Raw genomic sequence first — 21,481 nt, forward strand, 5'->3', positions numbered from 1 at the left:
AGGAGTAACAATGATTGACTGAGGACAACAAAATGGCCCCATGTCCATAGTTGGGTGGTGGGGCTAGGGTAAAGAAATCAAAATGAGGCAACTATTGCTGAGAACTCAGCTTGTTTCACCTGCATTCCAAATAAGTGACAAGTTCACAAAAAATGTTGTCAAGGTTGGTAAACATTTCAATTAGACCTGAGCAGAACATCTAGTGAGATCTCATGCCAACTTATGGTTTGGAGTGGAAACCATACAAAATGTGGTGGTTTTATAGGGTTTGAACCTGAAAGCAAGCAAAATGTGGTGGTTTGGGCTGTGTTTTTCTTGGAGTTTTTTACATACTCAGGCATAAAAATTCACAGTCAAGCTTGGGAGGTCCAATCTGAAACAATAAAGTTTTCACACTATCCTTTCAGCAACCACAAGGAATAGGCTTCCAAAAGAAGTTGTAGACTCTTGTTTGAATATCTTTTAACTATGGTTGATAGATGGACTAGTTAGGCCATGTTTATGTGACAAAAACTAATTTTGATGTTTGGAAAAAGAGGTTGTCTTTTCCTGGACCAACATTACCTACATAGGAAAAAGAAAGCAAGACTTTTTTATGCATGCTCTTTGTGTTAATAATAAAACCAGTTAATGATTAGCTCAATTGGCAGAAATTTCTTGGTTAGCCTGCTGTGAGCAACTCCATAGCTTGAATCTAAAGTGAGAGTGGGATGAGGAAAATATTTGTTTTGTCTTGTATGTCAGTTATTAAAGCCACTTCAAATCCTTCATGGAAATACATGGGGCATAAATCAATGAGAAGTGCCACAAAAGAAGTGCAGAGATGGAAAAAGACATTCACATGGCAAACTTTACCATAGCCCATGCTAGTAATTTACCATTTCCTAATCTTAGGATTCCAAATCCCAAATTGTATTTTGCCCAGTGCAAGATACAATTTCTGCCCCTCCACTCCTTCCCTTTCTTTGATCTCCTTTGTCTGAGCAGGCAACTAAAATCTTCATGAAAACATCTGAGTGTGAGGTTAGCACTGTCTTGGATGTCAAGCAGTACAGGTTCTACAATGGCTTCAGAGTGCCTTGGATGGGTGCAAGAAAACAGACTTGCATGACCCTCCTCAAGTTCTTTTTATAACTTTCTGTGAGGTTCATTCTCTGAATCTGCAACCAAATCAAAATATTTACTATGTTCTTTAGTTTGAAAACCTGAATATCCCTTCATCATTAATAGAAATTCTAATGTTCTCACAATGGTGTAAAATTTCTTTTTTTCTTTTGTAATTTTGTAGTGCTTAATTTAATTTTCAAGGGGGCTAGGGAAAAGATTATAAACATAAAATTATGGTTTACATGAGCAGAACAGCAGGAATCATCATTATTATCACTTACCTCATATATTTATTAAGTTATTCCAGGAAAACCTAGTTAATTTACACCTTGTGCCTTTGAAACATTTGATAACTCCAAGTTGGGGAACTGGCTTAACTTTTCCTTTGGTAGAAGAGAGTTTACAGATCTAATTAAATTAGCTTTGTAGGGGGTGATTAATCTCCTTAAGGAAATAGACTGCTTTCAAACACTCCAGTAACAACTGTTTCTAATGATTAATGAAATAAATACAAAGAATTCTGGCCTACTAATTAAAGCAGATCCAGTTATGAGTCTTGGTCACAGAATATTAATCCCTGACTTATGTAAATATGTTATATATAATAGATTACAATATTTTATAATTCTGACATATCATAGTTTATACTGGTCTTCCCTAAAATCAGCCTAAGACAGTGAGGGCTTCCTTGTATTTCTGTTCAACAGTTGTAGGCGCCCAAGATGCCAGCGAAATACATCTAAATAGCTTTTTGAAATGTTTATGATCCCTCCAATCCCTGTTAACCATAATATGTGATGACATAATTGGATTCATTGGAAGCCCACTTGGCTAGGACATTGTGATAGTTGAAACCTATTAGCACTCAAGTAGATAATCCAAATCACCATCCAACGAATATGTACAAATCATATATTGAATAGTACAATCGAATGTCTAAGGATTGGACAGGTAACCCAACATGTTTATAAGTTCTTCAATTAAGATAGAAACTCACCAAAAATAGTTTGTCCTGAAAATGTCAAGAATTCATTACGGAGCCCACAATCAAACCTCTTCATAAAGTTACTCAGGGAGAATAACATGTTCCTTTTAGCACTCCTTCCTTTTTTCCCCCCCCCCTTCTTTTTTTGAGGTGGGGATCTTGCTCTGTCACCCAGGCTGGAGTGCACTACAGTCTCAAACTTCTGAGCTCAAGAGATCCTCTCTACAAGCTAGTACTACAGATGCACACCTCTATGCTTGGCTAATTCTTATTTTATTTTATTTTTTTGTAGAGACAGGAGTTTTACTTTGTTGTCCAGGCTGGACTCAAACTCCTGGCTTCAAGCAACCCTCCCACCTTAACATCCCAAAGTTTAGCACTCTTCTTGAGAAATACTAACTAGAGAAAACTAAAGACAGAAGAATCCATCCAATTACAACTTATTTATAAATGTAAACAAAACAGAAAGAAAAAATTGAATATGTATTCTTTCAGTGTACATATATTGAGTATTTACTATCCATCAGGCTCAGTTGTGAGTTCTGAGAAATATAAATATTATATTGTGCTTGCTACAACTTATAGTTTAAAAAAGGAGACAGATAAATAAAGCAACAATTACAATAAAACTTGCAAAATGCTGTAAAAGAAATAAGCAGTGGATACTACAGAGGCATAAAAACAGGCACCTAATTCCAACCATTGGAGATTTCCCCAGGGCTAATGTCACTTGAGCTGGGCTGGAGAGGTGAGAAGTCAGCCAGGTGGGCAATGAACAAGGGAGGGCTTTCCAGAATAAGGGGATAGCATATGCAGAAGTAGAAACTAAAAGGACTTGTTAAACATTACATTAACGCTAATGTTAAGCATTAACTAGTATTCTTTGAACATTTACTTTTCACAAAGCATCTTGGTAAGCATTTTACAGGCATTTGTCTCAATTAATTCTACCATTACCATTTAAACCAGTTCTATTATTATTCCAGTTGTACTGAAAGAAACTGAGGTTTGGAGAAGTAAAATAACTTATTGAAGATTTTTCAACAGTCTGACTCTAAAGCCCCCCACCGCCACTAGACTCTAACTGCCTCCCCAGCTATGCCACAGTGGTGCTTGTCTGTCCTCTGTAGGCAATGAGAAGCCACAAAAAAAATTTTAGGTGAATCTCCTAAAAGTAAGCATAACATTTTTTTAATGTGAAAATAACTCCCTTTTTTGGTCATTTTAAAAATCCTTTGGTTCAATACCTTGATTATGTCCTTGTTAAATTTGGTTTCTATCTTGTTTAGAGAAGGAATCATGACTTAAGAAGAACCTATTGTGCATGTGAATCACAACCCCCATAATGAGGAGAGAAGTGAAAATGATGCTGTTTCCAATAAGCAGGGATGGGAAGTGTCATGTGTCACTCTGATATGCGATACAGAAATCAACATGGGTTGTCACACCATGCATACAGGGTAGGATTTATCATTTATACCTACTCTCATGAAGGCAGTGTCAGATTTCTAAATCTAAATACTTTAAATTCAGAGTACTTCTCCAGCAATCTTTGCTTTTTAATTGATGGTCTTTAAAGGGCAAGATTTGCTTAGAACCATGTTTAAGAGAGAAGAGTGGAACTATAGTGATCTAAAATGATCTAATTTTCTAGAAAATTACTACTTTCTCCAAGCTGTATAAACTTTAATTAAGAAGACAAGGAGGTCTATTCTCTCTCCTTACACACATACCACATGCCAGGCTCTTGGGATACTGATAAAAGGAAGACAGTGGACTGAAAAGATTAAAATTTTTTAAAAACTTTAAATATAATTAAGATGGAATGTTTACTGCCATCTTTAAGGACCAAAAAGTAACCAACATTTGTTGCTCCTCTGGAAAGAAAATATCTTTCACTTCAAAATATGGGTAAAGTCAGCTTATAAAGTATTATGTAGAAAGAAATTAAGTCACAAGTAAGACAAAACAAAAATCAGCTCATATGAGCACAATGCATTTTTCGGCTAAATATCACCAAAATAAGCATTCCTGGGACACTTAATGCAATGCTTTGTGCATCTGTATCCAATAACATGTTCTCAACATCTCCTAAAGGGATATTTTGGTAGCTTCCACTACATATTCTCTAGAACCTGACTTTAATGGTAGCAGATTTAGAAGAACAGATAAAAAAAAAAAAATGAAGGCCACTAAGGTGAGAGCAGACATCAAATAGGAAAATATCCTCCACAATTCACAGTACATAATCTATGGCCACAAAAGGTTTCTCTTTCCCCTACTTTCTATTCATGTGGTTCTCTTTCACCTGCTTTCTCTCCTTGCCCTCTTTCTCCCTAAACTTTATTTTCCCACTTGAGTTCTCCTACCAAACCAGGTCTAAAATCACTTCAAAAGGACGTATTTGAAGCAAAGCAGTTTAATGTACTTTGTCCTACATTTAAAAGCATTTGGGTAGCCTTGGTGTCAGCGTGATTTCCGCTGTCATCAAGACTGGCCCATTGAGGTTAAATGAAAATCAACTTCAACAGGAATAATTTGAAAGAGAATAGCATTTTTAACAAATTCAAATATCTTCATGTGTTCCTCCCAATCTACAAATTTTGAAGAAAGCTGGGTGGCAGCTACAGCTTCATAAGTAGCCTCCTGTGATATGTTGATGCTACCACAGCAAATTGGGAAATGAGGGGAAGGATGTGTGTTTAGCACAAATGCTTATGATTATGCACACATCACTTGTGTTGAGAATGTAGCTCAGCTATATTAACTATACTAACTGATTAACTATATTTATATATATGGGATGTGGGCTGAAAAGCACTATAAAATTTATCTGCATGTGTATATGCAAGCAGAGAGAAATGCTGTATTATGTGTATAAATATCAGGTAGCATAAAATAAAATACCCCTGTAGTTGTTTGTTTAGGGACACATTTGGATTGAATGAGCATTATAACAATCATTTCTTTCAGAGCCACAAAAACATCACACTTTTTAGTTTTAATAAAGTCTAGTTTTTGGCAGTTCTTTTATCACACCTGTCATCTCCTAAGCTTTGCTTAGCCAAAGCACTCAGACTTGAATTTTTGAAATTGTCAATATAGGCCTTCTAATCTTTAAGTCTTAAATTATCTAAGTAGATTAACTACCATTATTCTATGCTTACAGGACTCCAGGGTAAAAGACAGCAGAGAAAATACAACTTTTTTTTTTTTTTAGGCAATTAAGTCCCTGTGGAGGTTGTGTTTGGGGCATGTATTTGGAATATGGTCCAATGTGTTTATGTAAATACCAAATAGACATGGTGAGTACATTAACTCCAGTATCTAGATTTATAAGACAGCTCTAAGAAGCTTAATTGTCCCACTTTTAAATTATAAGTTATTCTTAGTTCATATTGGCAATTCTCCAGTTTGCAAGCAATGAATGTCCTGAAGCCAAGGGAGATACCTTGAAGGAAAAAAATAAATAAAAAGAAAAAAAGAAAGCTCATTTTCACAGCAGCGCCTGTCTCTGTGGTGACCCAATTTCTGCTATGATCTCCTTTCTGAGATCAAAGCAGGATTAATGTGATTCTTTACTGTTTGCATTGCACATCTCAAAGCTCTGGAGACTTAAGAAATAAGTACAAATGCAGCCCTTGAACAGAGGGGAAACTGAACTTGAGTGGGATGGGTTAATAGCACGAGGGACAGCTAACTATGAAAAGTTATTTGGGATTTGGAAGGCAATACAGAATTCAGAGTACTTTGTAAGCACTGTTGCTTTCTCTTTTCTCATTTTCTGGGGCAGGCTTTCGGTTGGTTGATGAGGCCAGCACTGAATGTCATCTTATTAATAGTCTCCATAATGACCTTTTAGCTCATTTGGAATGTTTTGCAGCTGCTAGTATGCATGAAAAGGAAAGGGAACCCTGCTGCATGTTTTCACAAGAAAGCACTTTCACGTTGCTACAACCAGGCGTTTATAAGGAGGATTTAAAAGAGGAGGAAATCTTTTAAAATATCAAAATGTTGAGCTTTTGTGTTTCCACTGTATGTTACATTCCTGGATACTGGAACCCCTAAAGGGTGAGTGTTTCGGCAGCCTTTCAGAATTGCGTGCTCTTTTGTTGAAGAAAAGGCAAGTCCCATATTCCTGGGATCTCAGAAGGTGCAAAGAAAATCGCTTTTATTTTTAATGCTTAGTGTACACACTACTTGGGAAAGGAGAAGCTCCCCTCCACCAAAAACGTGACTGTGATTTTACCTGCATTACCAAGAAGAGGGCGCGCCACAGTGTAGCCCAATTTGCAATTTTATTTGGACTCAGTACTCTATGGGAGAACAGGATCGCGGGGCTGGGGGTGAAGGTTTTCTCAGCCTGGAATGTGACCCCACGGTTTCCACTCTCGGCTTATACAATTCCACCCAAAGCTCAACTTTTCCACAACTCTGCAAGCCTAGCCACACAAAGACACCCGTACAACAAGAAGTCCCAACACCTGCAGCCCATTCAACCAGCTGAGCCCTGCTTTTTCACAGGGTAGAGAATTTCTCGGACAACTTCCTCATGTTCACTCTTCCAAGTTCTTTTAGGTTAGCACTCGTCCTGTCTTTTCTCTCACCATTTCCTCCCCCTTCCTCTCCTGCCCTGGCTGGAGGCCACACTCTAAACCTGCCCTCGCTACTCGGCCAAAGCCCAGGAGGTGACCTGAGATGAAGGTAGTGCAGAGTAGACCAGGGAGAGAGGTCTCTACACGACCGCACGCCAGGGGACCGGGGGTCCTTGCTGCGTAACCCCTGCCTTGGCACCCAAGGAAATTCCACCTACTTTTTCTTAACGTCCCTTATACCAGTCCCGCGTGGAGCCGGAGGATGCGGGGAGCTTGGAGTCAGGCTCCTTCTAGGGAGTTCGGAAGGGGGTCCCACGTGCTGGAGCGCCGGCAGCCGCGACCCAGCACCTACATACATCTTCGCCTCTGTGGTCCTGGCGGCGCCGGACTCCCACTGCCCACCCCAAGCTCCTACCTGAAGGGGAAATTCATCCGAAGAACCTTGTGAGTTGCCTCAACTGGAAAAGGAGTTGGGTGGCGAAGCTTTTGGTCCAGAACACAATTCCCAGGGCCAAGAATAAAGGAGACAGAATCTCAGTACCTAAATACTCTATGCTCGCCCCCTAACTGTTTTCACCACAACAAACAAGCAAATTGGACTTTCTTGGGCCGTTTCCTTGCATTATTCAGCTTCATCTGAGGGTGTCAACTGTTTTCTCATTATTATGCTGAATTTCTTAACAAGAAAATTTTCAGCTGAACTACGATTGTTTGGAATCCATAACAAGGATTGTTCGGAATCTGTAACTAGGAATTGTGGCTGCCTGGAAGAAGTCGCCTGAACATTCTATTGGAAAAGTTCAGAACATCAATAACAACTCACCATCTGCCTTTCTCTTTCTAATTTTATACTATTATTGTCTGTGCAGCCCTGGTTTGCCCAGCGGCGTCCTATCACGCGGAAACAGTCATGTAGCTAAAATCACAGTAGTGAGGGACCCATGATTCGTTTAAAAAATGTGAAGTTTTAAAATGTCGGATTTTTTTTAAAGCTTAAACTACTATCTGAAATCTCGAATACAATTAGTCGTTGCGTCTTAAAGGCCTTTATATCACTGAAAATTTCCTAACAGCCTGTATAACTTTGAAACAAAACGTTAGTGTTATAATTCAATAAAAGTTATTTAATTATTAAAACACAGTGAGGGCCCCATAAGTTTTATAGCTTCTGTCAAGACATTGCTAATGTGTGTCTATGTGTATATGTGTATATATATATATGTACACACACACACACACACATATATATACATATATATATGTCAAGGGAGAAGCAAACCCAGATTTTAGGGTTGGATCTTTATTAATATGTAATATCTATGAGGTATCCAAGTCCAGAAATCAACTCACCAGTTCTGTACAGGATTCTGTATGGAGATCAAATCTAGGATTTCTAAAGTTAAGAATTCAGGCCTTGAAAATGGATTAGATTAGATCTACCTGAGCTTATTTTAAAAAGAAAGAGAGGGAGGGAGAGAGACAGACAGGGAGAGAAAAGAGAGAGAGAGAGACAGACGGAATGTACATATACATATTATATATATAGAGAGAGAGAGAGAGAAATAGAGAGTGTGTGTTACAGGCTGTTTTTTTAAGATCTCATTTCTAAATGTCCTGTTTTGGATGTGATCCCTTGAGTTCAATACATGATCTTTTTCAACTTGCAAAGAATCTAAGTTTTGAGGAAGGGAAGCACAGGCTTCAGCCTCTATTTCATATTTTTAAGGTCACAGCATACCAACTCTTGTATTTCCTAACTTAGAAACAAAACTTAAAGGTAAATTTGGAAAATTAACTTAAAAGAGACACATAATAGAGGATAACTTATCTATATCTATCTGCATATCTATATATCTTTACAGAGATGAATGTTTTTAAATTAGTAAAGACATAAGGGTAATTAAATTATTTAGTATCCTGAAATACGTAACATGGGAGGAGGGCCTTAAAAATTATTCCATCTAGCAATACTTGTATATACACAACTAGTAAGAAGTCCATAACTATCAATAGCCAGCAGTGCTTGCAAATTATATTGAATTGAAACGCTACTGAAAGAGTTTATCTTTCATTGTAGTTTGGAATTGTGTGAAGGTATGTTATGTACGTGATCTATGTATATATAATTCTTATACTTTATATATATTTAGACATGCACTTCTTTTTAAATGTTTATGTGGTTAGTCACTTTAAGAGCATCAAAATAAATTGTGCGTTGGCTTACACTATCTCCCAGATATTCACAAACACTGATGAACAAAAATCTTTATATCGGAAATGAAGAGCTACCCATTTAAAGAAAAGAATGGAAAGGGGAACTCGATTTATTCTCATTTGTTTATCGCTAGATTCCCCCCACCCCCACCCCCCTGCAAATTCATTTGAATAGCTTTCAAGCCGGAAAATGGAAATGTGTCTCCTGCCCTCTATTTCAGCGGCAGCGGCAGCATCCTGGCAACAGCGCAATTTTCTATCATCAAGGATAAATGGCATCGAACAGAACATTCTGATAAAAAAAAAAAAAAAAGAAAGAAAAAGAAAGAAAGAAAGAAAAAAAGCTTCAGCCCAAGGAGCCCATGATTGCTGGCCTTCCTGTCTGTCATCCCTTTACAAAATCCTCTCCGCAAACCTGAGCGGCATGCTGTCAGAGCTAATAACGTCTTCTGAAGGGGCTGGGGGGCGGGGGGAGCACAGTCTTCCCTGCACAATGTTCCCATTTATTAAATCGAGTGCTTATTTTAAAATTGCAAATATCTTTGTTTGGTTCGCTGAAAATTAAAACCAAGATGTAGGAAGCTACATGATGCGACAATTATTCGTGTCATATCAGAGAATCAAACCCCTATCTCTCCCTTCTCCTGGTTAAGGTTGGATGAGCTTCGGAAAGAGGGAGTTTGGGGGTATCCTGGACAGGAGGTTTCTGGTGGAAAAATACAAATCGGTTAGCCCTACAGGTAAGCTGAGAGTAATTGAAAGCCGGAGCAGCGATGCCTGTTTCTACCAGGAAGAAAGAGCTAACTGTGATTCCAGGAGCTCGTGTGGGCGCGGTCCTCGCCGCGACGCCGCGCGCGGGTCAGGCTCAACTGCGAACCTTGCCACCGAGCTTTCCCGCGGGAGGCTTCGAACATAACGGTGCCTATTTCTCGCCTACTGAGATTTCTTTCCAGAAAAGGACATTCTCCTGCTCCGAGGAGATGGATCCCTGAGGTCCCCATGCCCGCACAGGGGGTCCTGGATGAGTTTAGAGGACACTCCTGGGGCCCTTCCTTGTGTAGTACGCTTCTTCCCGAGGTGGGGGCTGAGAATCGAAGAGCAGCGCCCCCCAAACTGGGATTGGGGGTGGTCGAGGGGCAACAGATACCCGCATTGGGCTTCTTAGCGGCCTAGGCTTATGCCTGGAGGTAGGGGGGATTGGGTTTGGCCGGCGACTAGCTTTAGTGCCCGTCGAGTTCCTGGGACACCCAAGTTCAGCACTTCGGCATGAAACCGAAACGGCCAGGGAGGGGCGGAGTGGGCCGAGGCTGAGGGAGCGGCGGTGTTGACGCCCTCTTCCCACTCAGGATCGATCGATTGGTAGGAAATTTTTTATCTTTGGGAAGCAGAGGTGAGGAAGGGGACCTAAAATGAGGGGGAAATTCTAATTTAATATCCTGTATAGGAGGTCAAAAGAAAAAAAAATGATGGCGAGGAATGCAGAGGGCCCTAAATGGACCCTAAAATGAAGTAGGGGCGGTGGCTGGAGAGCTGGGACTGGGAGGTGGGGCTGGGGGAGACGGGTAAGCAGCTTGCTTTGGTGAGGAGCTCCCGTGCTGAGAACAGTGGGAGGAGGGAATGATGGGGAAACCTTTGTTTAATGAGGAAACCTAATTATTGCGCATCTGGAAGTCTTAGTCCCTACTACCAGAGGAAGGCGGGTACCTGAGGGATGCAGTGCGCATGCCCGAGCCGTCGGATTTGCATGATAAGGCGCGCACGTGAGCCAACTCCGGCGCAGCCCAGGCTGTGCCGCCGCCGCCAATGGAATCTCGCTCCTACTGCGCCTCCAGGTCACATTGACATCTCGGTTTCCCCACAATAGGCCTTTAAAACCCACTTTAAAAATAAAAAAGAGTGTTTTAGTATTGATTCTCGCCTAGACACGGAAGATTTCTCTAGGAAATTGACGCGGTTTAGAACTACGACTACATTACTACAAGCAAGGGTTAAAGTATTCAGAATTTATGAAAAAGTTAGAAGGCCGGAGAGAGGGGGCTGTTTAAAGAGCTCTGGCGGGAAGTCAAGGAATCCTGGGACTGCTGCCTTCGGAGCCCTGAGGCTAGGGCCAAAGCTGAATCTCTCTGAGCCTTACCTGTCACATGAAAATCACACCTACTTCATTAACCAAAGGAGCCTCAAAAGCAGAAACATTACCTGTGCAGGCCTGGCTTGAGAAAGCAACCCAAACTGAGAAAGCAACCCAAACCCACCCTTTCTCCACCTCATCCCCAGCCACAGGTGGTGGCCAGGGAGATGGAAACTAGAACACCTGTGTTCCATCTCTCTCTCTTTCCCAGACACCAAAGTGGTCTGTGGGGTGAGGGCCATGTGTTAGCTCCCTCCTCTGTGAAATGCTGCTAATTTTAGAAAGGCAGAAAAGAGAAACGTAGAGAAGTGGCATGAATCACCACCATGGCTAGGCCTCTTGTCTCCACCCATGCTCTGAGGCTGGAAAGATGAGATTCTCTGGGGCTATAGAAAGGGTGGGCCAGCTGGGAACTATTACCCATCCTGCCCCTTCTGCACACCAAGGCTGCTCCCTCCCCTTCCTGAAGCACCATTCTGACCATTACCAACCAACCACCTTGTATTCTTCTCACTATATATTCCTGCCAGAATTGCTGTCTACACATGGGCCTCCAGCGTCCCTAAGAGTGCTCATACCCTGTGACAAGGAAACCATTTGTTCTTACTGAAATAAAACACGTGGGGATTGTCATTTGCAGTTCCTCTCCCCTTTTGTGTAATTCACAAGTCTCTGATGTAGGATTAGGCTTCAAATGCATTTGGTCAAGTACATACATTTTAGTATGCAGCTTAAATAATGTCTTGCTTAAAAGCACTATAGCAATGCCTCAGTTTGTCTCTAGGTCTTTGTCACCCTCCAGGCCTATGATTATAACATGGCTTTTTGTTTCTTTTTTGAGAATGTGAACCAGAGCCCCACCCCAGCCCTCCAAAATGCAAGACACTAAAAAGTGACCTCAGGGTCTTACCTGCTCATCTAAAATCAATACTATTTGACCAATGGGTATTATGTCACATATCGTGTAAGCATATAGCTTCCAATAGCCATGTCTATTTTCAAATAAAGAGATACCTACCGAACCTTCAGAAATATCAGCTGGTAGTTTCTGTATAGAACAACAAACTTTCTCGCAATAGTGTTTTGGGATTGTCTTTGAAAAAGGTAAGCTTTCTCTAAACTGGCCCAATAAAATCAAAAGAGTGTTGGCTTCAATCATATAAGGCTGCAAAATGAGATAGCCATATTGTCTAAAATACTTCTTGAACACTTTGGATTTTAGAATACTTTTTCTTATAATTGACTTCTCTTTGTGCTTCAAGGAATAGGATAATAATGGTGTGTTTGAAAGGAAATATAGACCACAAAAAAGGTCCATTAGCCAATCAATAATTGTCACAATCCTCAATTAAAGCAAAATTATCTTTCCTTGTCCTATAAGTGGCTGGAATAAACGAAGAAATTTTTCTTCTTGAGCACTTTAGGTAAAATTGAATGAACATAAGTCTCAAATTCATGTCCTGGTCTCTTTCTAAGGCAGGTTTCAGATCATCCATAAGGCTAACTCTGATGACAACTCTCTGTCATCTCTGAAGAAGAAAAGATCAGCAGGCTGGGGGGTCTAGAGAGGGACACTGCAGTGTGGGCTCTGGACCAGGAACCCATCATTGGCCACAACTTCAGGCTCTGGAGCTGCTGTTCACAGGCATCTTCAGCTCCCACCTAGACTGCCCTGCAAAGTCTCTTTGTCTCACATTTGTGCTGACCTCCCATTGGCTCCTTCTCATTCCCCACTGTCATGGCTGGCCGTTAGCACCCTATACCAGCAAGGCTAGTTGATTTAAAAACTATATATATATTCACGCACTGAGCTGGGAGCATTTCCTTCCCATGTAGCAAGCCCCTCTGATTTAAAACTGGTCAAATTAATAGGAAACAGCAAAGGAGGTTAAAGAGGGAAATTATTGAGGACAATGACTGCAGACATGCAGTCCACAGTGCAGAGGCTGCCTTTTCCTGAGGATTCAGAGCTGTGCCCACAAATCAGATGGGCGGAACAATCCCCCATCCCACCCCCCATGTTTGGGGTCATTAGGATTGGAGGTAGCTTCAGGGGATTCCCTTTCCTCTAGCATGGGTCAGCCAGGAGGCAAGAAGGAGGCTAGGAGGCTGGGAACCCTCATCAGTCCCACTGAGCCTCCAGGAGGTATCTTTTCCATCTGCCCCTACCTGCTCCCCCAGTGGGTCCCGCATGCCCAGCCCCCACACCCCCGCCTTGCGGGAGTTATTTTAAGGGCACTAAGTGCGCTCCAGGAAGCTTTCCTCTCTCTCTCTCTCTCCCTCTCTCTCTCTGTCTCTCTTCCTCTCCCACTCTCTCCCTCTCTCTCCTGGCAGCTAACCCAAGCCTGTGCACCGAGGGCAGCTGACAGCTGAGCGTGGCGGCGGCGGTGTTGGGGGTGGGGAGGTGGCAGTTGTTCCAAGCGCAGGATTCTGGAGTCCACCGGCGATTGAGCAGGTAGCAAGCAGAGCTAGCTAGCTGCACGTTGCCCCGGCCGGCGTTTTCAAACAACTTGAATTACAGGCTACATCTTGAATATGAATTAGCCTTCCGCACTGGTGTGACTTCGCTTTGAAACTCAACTTGTCAAGTACGGTTTTAATTAAACATCTTCCGGCCTCGAAAGATTACATGTTTTGTAAAATATGTTCTAGCATGAAATTTACTTCCACGATCTGAAATTAGTTTTTTTGTAAATGTTTTCATAAAAAAGAAATACGAGGTGTGTGTGTGTGTGTGTGTGTGTGTGTGTGTGTGTGTATGAGAGAGAGAGAGAGAGAAGAGAAGGGGGGGAATGAAGTAGTTTATATTCACTGCCTTCCTTTAAAACGTCCTACCAGCTGGACCTGGAGCCTGACAGGTCCCGGGTCCCAGGTCTCAGGCAGCCCCTGCCGGGGCAGGGACAAGACCGCGCGCCCAGGACAAGTAAGTAACTCAAACCCGCCCCGGCAAGCGCGGCCCAAGCTGCTTTTGCAGTTGGGGACAATTGAGCGGACACACAAGTTAATCCAGCACTGATTTGTTTCGGATCCATCTGCAGGACGCCTGATGCCTCCCCCTTGGCTGCTGCAGCCGACACCTGCCTCCCTCCCCATCCCAGACTGCTCTGCTTGTCCCATGAAAGCAGAGAAAAGAAACCACAGGGTGCAGAACGGACCTCAGTAGTATTCAAGACAACACTTCACCGTGAAATGTAAAGTTCTCCTTTAAGAATTCCTGCCTAATATTGAGAACAACAGCCATGTCAATTGATAGCCGTTCTAACAGACAGTCCGAACTGCTCCAAACCAATCTAAAAGCTTGCCTTGATGGAGAAGGGGCCTCTGGGGCCTCTCTATCACCTGACTTGGGGCCTCTATTTCCCAAGTAGCCCTCAAAGAAGAAAGACCCTATGCTCCTGCGTAGGGGTAGGAAAAGTGCCTGCCATCATGGGTCTTTCTATTCAACACAGAATTAAAGTTGGGTCCCTGTGGAATTCTCTTCCTAACTACTCTCTGAGGAACCAACCAATTCTGACGGGATTTGCTGGATTCGAGTAAAACTTGGCGCACATGGGGTGGGGTGTGATGGGGAGCAGGAGGGAGGGGGGCGCATCTCCTTTCTTCCAGATAATTGGGACCCAGCAAAGATGGAGGGGTGGAGCGGTAGGGAGAGTTATTTGCCGTCCTCAACTGAAATAGGCAAAACCAATAACGCACCTCGCTTTTCGCCCTGTTTACTCCATCCCCATTCAGTGATTGGCGAAGCAGGCCCTGAAGGCAAAGGCAATAATTGCTCCGCGCTCTCCTTACTAGGGAAATGTGTAGGCATTTGAAGTGTACTAAAAATAAACGAAGGAGCGAGAAAATGAAAAGGGGACAGAGTGACAATTTGCGGCAATTAAAGCGTCTGCGCGCTGTTGCCGGAGGAACAGGGACCCACAGCGGTTTTTGTTTTCCCAGGCTTGATGATGTGACTAACTCGTTAGAGAATTTGCGTCCTAGGTTGTGTGTGTGTGTGTGTATACTTGCGTGTGTGCGCGTGCGTGTGCATTCAGCAACCCAGAAGCCTACAGCAATGGCCGGATCCGTGGGGGAGGAGACAGCCTAGAACCCTAAAAACCCCTTTGGCCTGGAGAAGACCCCGGTCCAGCTCTCTACCCTAACCCCTAAGCCCCTCTCAAGTGAGAGCCTCTCAGTTAGCACTCAGTTGCCACGTCTTGCAGGAACTTTGGAGCAAGTTTTCAGCTCCCAGGTGTCTAACCTTTAAAAGGAAAAGCATAATAATACTAACTTTTATTTCACGACCACGCGAAACGCAAAGGATGTGGAGTGGGGAGGGGAGGGGAAAAAAGGGGCGGCCAGCCAAATCAAAGCTTGGGAGACATTTTGACAGAGCGCTTGAAATAATGCTCTTAATTTTTGGAAGGTTGTCAAGAAGGGGGTGGGGGGCACGTGGGAGAACCACAACTTTCTCCTGTCTGTCACTCAAGCGGCCAGAGAGGGCTCCAACCTCCAGCTCCCGCGGCAACACACAGTGGGAAATTGCTTCAAGATACAGTAGGGCTCTATTCTTTCTCTACCCCCCTCCCCGCCCCGCCTTTCCCGAGCAGTGAACTTCACAGAGAGGGTAGTAAGGGAGGGTAATCCTGGGTGTCAAAAATCTGTGCATAGCCTGAGATCAGAAGAGTTAACCCCAGGCCCTATACCCAGCCTAGCGGCCAAACTGGCACCCCGTGCTGTTCAGCCCCCGCATCCCCATATCTACCTCCCCAGTCGGGGGTGGTGAGGTTTGGGGGAGGGGGGTGACACTACCATATGCATCCACCACCTAAGTCCAGCCCAGGCTGGCTTCAATGAAAGCTGGCAAATCCGGAGAATCTCGCAGAAATTTTCTTCGACCCTAATTCAATTTTAAAGCGGATTTTTACTATTAAAAACGCTGCCGAGCAACACATTGAATTAATCTGACTGTACGGTTTTAATTACAGTGAGGGTTTCTCTACAAATCTGTACAAGACAGTGGCTGGCTCTCGGAGGATCTCTGCCTCCTGAATTCCATTATCGGGCCCCTGATTCCCCGCAGACGGCAGCGCGTGGGAGCCAGCTGCGGTGCGAGCGTTCAGTCGCCCTCTGCTTCTGCCGGGCCTCCCGGCTCCTGTCCCTCCTCCCTTCCTTCATCCCAGCCCCATGGAGAGCCCAGGATTCCTGCCTGTCATTTGAGACTACTGAACTGATATCCTAAAACGCTACCCTTGCTTTTTAAACTCTTGGGCCCCAGACTTTTGAGCCCCCTGAGCATCGTTCTTAAAGTGGCTCGTTCTGTCTGGGGAGGGTGACCTCTTGTGTAGTGTTTTTTGAAGGGTTCTCCTGCTTCGACTTAGCAGCTGTTAGAGTGGGCAGCGTGATGCCCAGGCTGTTTGAGGGGAAAGCAGGTTAGGAAATGGGGAGGAGAAAGGGGTAGAAGACTAGTGGATGAAGAGCTTGGTTTGGGGGAGTCTAGGCCCCCCACCTCCAGCCCTACCCCCACCCCCATCTCCACCTCCTGGCCCTAGAGAAATATACATGGCGTCGATCTGCAGGTAACAGGGCTGCTTTTATCAGCTCTCGTTTTGTTCATTTGTTGTGCAATTAGCATTGTACGGCAATGGTACCTAGCAAACAAGACCAGGTAGAAAACTTAAACACAAAAGGAAGCTGACTCATACTCATACTCTTTTGTCCACTCTCTTATATTCTTTTTCTAACTCTCTTTCTTTCTATGTCCCCTGGTTTTGTCCCATTCTCTCCTTCCCTCCTCACAAAGTATGTGCGAGTAAAGACGGCGAATCCAAATATGAACCAGCAAAATGGATGCAACCTCTCAATGTGTACTGAAAGAATTGGAGGCTTTGAGCTCTGTGGGGGAAGGGCCCCACTCGACAGAGTGCAAGGGATGAGGAGCATTTTGGCTTTCTGCACAAAATTTGTAAAACCTACCGGAAAAAAAAAAAAAAAGGAATTATTCCATTCCCAGGGTAGTGGCAAGGGGGCTGTCTTTCTCCTAGATGTGTGTGTGTGTGTGTGTGTGTGTCTGTGTGTGTGTGTGTGTCTGTGTGTTTTAAAGGGGTCTCTTTTCTGAACAAGAAAAAAGAGAAAGAAAAGAGAGAGAGAATGAATGGGCACAGTTGGGAGAATGGAATGTGAAAAAACAAAAACAATCTTAGCTTCTAAGGGCATTCGAATCTGTTGCTCTCTAAAAAAGTTTTGCTAAAAAACTAATAAATTACATTTCCATTTATTGGGATGTTCCCAAATAAAGGTAAGGAGTATTTATGAACAGGTATGAGTATAAAAGTCACCAGTTCATATATATCACAAGAGTAGTCAGATACAGAACAAACTCACCCTCTCTCATGAAAAACGGTTTTCATTTATTTTTCTGTTACAACAAGAGGACCAACATGATAGCAAGGGGATGTTTTCATCCCAGGTTTTCCTGAAGAGTTGTCCCAAGCAGGGTTCTCCTTTAATGTTAGGCATTTTCTGTGACCTTGTTATTGTTAATGCTGATGAAGGGATGAAGGAATTAAACAGAAGATGCTTGGAGGCATTTAGGAAGACAGCTATATTAACTCCTTATTATGCCTAAAAATAGTCTACTGTTTCCTGTTGATACTTGTTCCCTACCACTATAGGGCTGTATTTATCCTCCAATGGTCAGGGGTCCCTGCTTTCCAAAAACTGGCTTGCTTAAAGCTGACTTCTAACACCCCCTCCCTTCTCCCTTTGCCCTGATATATTTCCCATCAGGGCAAATATGGAGAGCTCAACCTTAGCATAGCCTACAGATTGAAAAGACAGACATCAGCATTTAACTTGTTTTATTCTAAGTGTTTAAACATTGTTGAGTCCTTTTTTTCCTGGGCTTAGAGAAAGAGGAGTGTTTTTGTATTAGGAGTGGGGTCCTATGCTTGTTAAAAGAGAGAGGATTTGAGGGGAGAGGGCAGACAAGCAGGCCGACTTCTGTATACAATCCTAAAATTAGGGAAGGCAGAAACATGTGCTGTTTTTCCCCTGAATCAATTCTGGGCCCAGCACATCAGCTCCCTCTATTAAGAAAGGCTTGGGTGCTCACACACTTGGGAATGGAGTTATGGAGAAGGCAAATGATGTTTAGTTTGAGGAGCTGGTTAGCTTTGTTTTCATAACTCCACTGGACTCCAGGTTTGAAAATGCCTGGAGCAGGAGCCTGTAGGTTGGGACATGCATAGTTAACATTCTCCAAACTGGACAGTCTTGAAAAACTCTGTGAAGCCCCCTGTGGGAGCCAGTGTCATGTCAGAGTTTCCTAGCTGGCTATTCCTGGGACCCATGACTAGAGAAATGAGGAAAATGTTATCCCCAAACTTAAGTGAGACTCTTTCTAAACACGGGGTAAATTGAGGCCACTTTTTAACTGGATTTGGGGGAGTCTAAGAGAGAAGGGTGTTAATATGGACAATACAGCTTATCACCACAGACAAGAACACCAAACTCACTGTTTCCTTGTGTAGACTGATAATTTTGCAACTCCTGACGGTGCCATCACTGGCAAGAGGCAGCTCCCATGTGCCCCAGAGCTTTCACCATTGTGTGTGTGTTGGGGGAGGGGAGAAAGTTGTGCGGGTTACCAGGATATCAGGCACTCTTTCCTTACATACATACACAAACATAGTTTTACACTATATTGAATGAGGAAAAGACTAGCAAGTTTTTTTTTTTTTTCCACCAATGTCTCCCGTTGAGAAGAGGCTATGTAAGTCAATACTGAGTTATTTCTTTGAATTCAAAGGCGATTTATCCCGGTCTAATTTCTTTAGAATTAAAGTGATAACTGAGCCCAACTTAGCAACCAAACCCATCCAGGTCCTGCCTGGTTTGAATGTACTTCTACATCCCATGAGGCTGCAAAACCACTTTGGGCACCCCAAAGCATTTCCAGGCCTACATGCGTGAGCAAACACCGGTCCAGACCAGGAACAGCAGGAGATTCTTTGACCCAAGCGCCCATTCCTCCAACAGTGGCCTCCGGCGGACCCGGGAGGTCTTGTGTTGGCAATACACAAGCATTTCTCTCTAAATAACATTGACACTCGCAATACAAATTCCAACATCTCAACACCTTAAAAAGCAAAAAGCAGCTTAGGCCTCAAATCCTGCCTAGTGAATATGACCCTCACTTACTACAAGCCCTAAAAGAGCCTTAGGCCTCCTACTCCAGATTGCAGGGTTTACTTTTATTTTGAATGATAAAGACTTCCAGGGCCTTGCCCGCCCTCCTCCTCCCTCCCGCAAGGGTTGGCCCGCGTTCCCTAGCGGGCGAGACAAAGAAGCAGGAGCCAGGACCCGGCTGGCGCCTAACCCGGCGCCGGGGCCTTGAGCCCCTGAGGTGTGCGCCTTCATGCAAGGCCCCAAAGAACCCGAGTTTTTGCCCCTTGCTTAAGGATTGGAAGTGCGGGCTGGACTAGTGCAAACGAGAGTGACTCCAACCGCCTTACTTCAGCTCATTACCGTCACCCATGAAACAGGAATGAAGGACTGGGAAGCCAATCTGACGCCGTTCAATTGGAGAGAAATGACTGTCAGAAGAGGCCCTGAGATAAATAGCCTCTGAGCTGCGAAATCTATGCGCCGTGACCGGTGGCAGAGGCCACACCTGGCAGCCACTCGTGGCGCGCCACCTTGGCATGTTGTGTGCAGGTCACACTATCTCCGCTTTTCCATTCTCGATACTGGCAGGAAAGTCTGATAGGCCTGAAGTTTAGATTCCATCCCGCAAGCGCAGAGATATCACACCAAGTGGGACCCCTCGCTCGTTCCACTTCCCAGCCCCTGAATGTCTCTGAGCCCAGACTGGGTCGCCCAGCAGGTTTCAGCAGGACCTTTACCATGCGCCACAACTACCACCTCAGTGCAGCTGCTTCACTGGAACAGAGTGCAAGGATTTTAGCCACTAACTATTAGGGGAAGGTTGAGAGCCCTGAAGCTACAACCCGGACAATCCCAGCCTTCCCGGCTTCCTCAGCAATCAAACAAATGAGAGAAAAAAAATCCCCTTGCAAGTAGAGGCTGCTGCACTCTGGATACAGTGCTCAATTGCAGGGACCTTCCGAGGCCCTGCCACGACATACTCTTCTTGGGGTACAGCCAGAGTTGCAGGAAGCTGGCGAGGAAAGCGGTGCACCTGCGAGCATAAAGCGAAAAACATAGACAAGCACAGGGTGGGGGTGTAGGGGGTGAAACGCCTTCACGGTGTTAACAACAAGCTGCAGGGTATAAAGCAATAAAACTGCCACGTCTACCTGCTGGTATTGAGAACATTACAAACAGTCTCGGCGCGCAGCCCGCGTGTACCGAGAGCGCACTAGGTTGGGAGTGGGAAGGAGAGGTGGGAAATCTTTTCCTGACATTCCCTTCTGTCCCCCACCCCCTACATTTCCCCCTTACTTAGCCCACCTTTCTTTTTCCATGAAGCTTTTTTGTTGTTGTTTTAATTCATTGCCGATTTGTAAACGTGTAGATCGGGTTACTGGTTCGAGTGTTAAAGTGCACCTCTTGTTAAAAGGTGGGGAACAGGGCACACCACTTAAAAATGAATTCAGAGTTACTGAACCGGCTCCCCAGACTCAAGAACTTAAGCGCAATGGGCTAGGAAAAGGAGGGGGAGAGGAGCGCAAACGCCGCTGACCTGGGAACTCGGAGGAAACTCGCGGGCAGCGAGCTTCAGGTCTTCTGATACATTGAAGGAAAGAAAGAAAGACAGAAAAAGAAAAAAGCAAACTGTCCTGGAGATAGCTAGATACCCAGGGCTGAGAGCTGGGAAAATCAATTAGCATAAGCCGCTGCCCGCCGGCTTCGCGCAATGTAAAAATAAAGTCCAAGCTGCTCCATCTGCAGCCACCCTTTTGTGGAGTTAAAGGGGCAAGAGGCACCTTTTCTCTATTTCTCAGTTTCCTTCGGTCCTGTAACTTATGGAGTCCAGGAGAAGTAGGATATAAAGAAGTCCTCAGTAGTTTTCCCAAAGGGAGACACAGTCTCCTTCCCGCAACCTCCAGACACGGCAGTACAGGGTTGTTAGATATTAGATAGTACGTTTCTCCGTGTGGGCAAAGGCTCGCGGCTTAGGTCTCTAAGCAGACTGAAAGTCGGGGTCCAGACTGAGAGATCTTCAGGTCTCGTCCACCCAATCTCAATCCTCTGAAAGCGCGGGCTGCCGGCGACCTCCTGCAGTCCCGGGACCCGGAACCCAGGACCCTGGACGCCGGCGCGGGCGGGCCTGCCCTCCTCTGTGCCTGGCCCCCAGTCCGGCCCTCCTACCTGTTGACCAGGCCTGAACCACGCGCCGGGCCTCCGCTGTCTCTGCTTGGCTGCCTGAACCTGCGTGTGTCTGGAGACCGGAGGGAGAAAGGCTAGATCCGCAGCCTTGGGCTGCTCCGAACTTAATGTCTTTCCCCA

The 21,481-nt window shown here is 44.2% G+C and overlaps 1 protein-coding gene across 1 annotated transcript in view; it reads right to left on the minus strand.

Annotated features, from left to right (window-relative positions):
• Nucleotides 1–20,858: 20,858 nt before the first annotated feature.
• LOC115837226 overlaps nucleotides 20,859–21,481 on the minus strand; it is a 638-nt gene continuing 15 nt past the window's right edge. Inside the window, exon 1 of the mRNA XM_030822124.1 lies at nucleotides 20,859–21,481. This exon is cut by the window's right edge and continues 15 nt beyond it. Within this exon, the coding sequence (XP_030677984.1) occupies nucleotides 21,101–21,481 (381 nt within the window). The 3' untranslated portion in view covers nucleotides 20,859–21,100.

The sequence above is a fragment of the Nomascus leucogenys genome, chromosome 11, assembly GCF_006542625.1.
Source record: "Nomascus leucogenys isolate Asia chromosome 11, Asia_NLE_v1, whole genome shotgun sequence".
In the NCBI taxonomy this organism is placed as follows: domain Eukaryota; kingdom Metazoa; phylum Chordata; class Mammalia; order Primates; family Hylobatidae; genus Nomascus; species Nomascus leucogenys.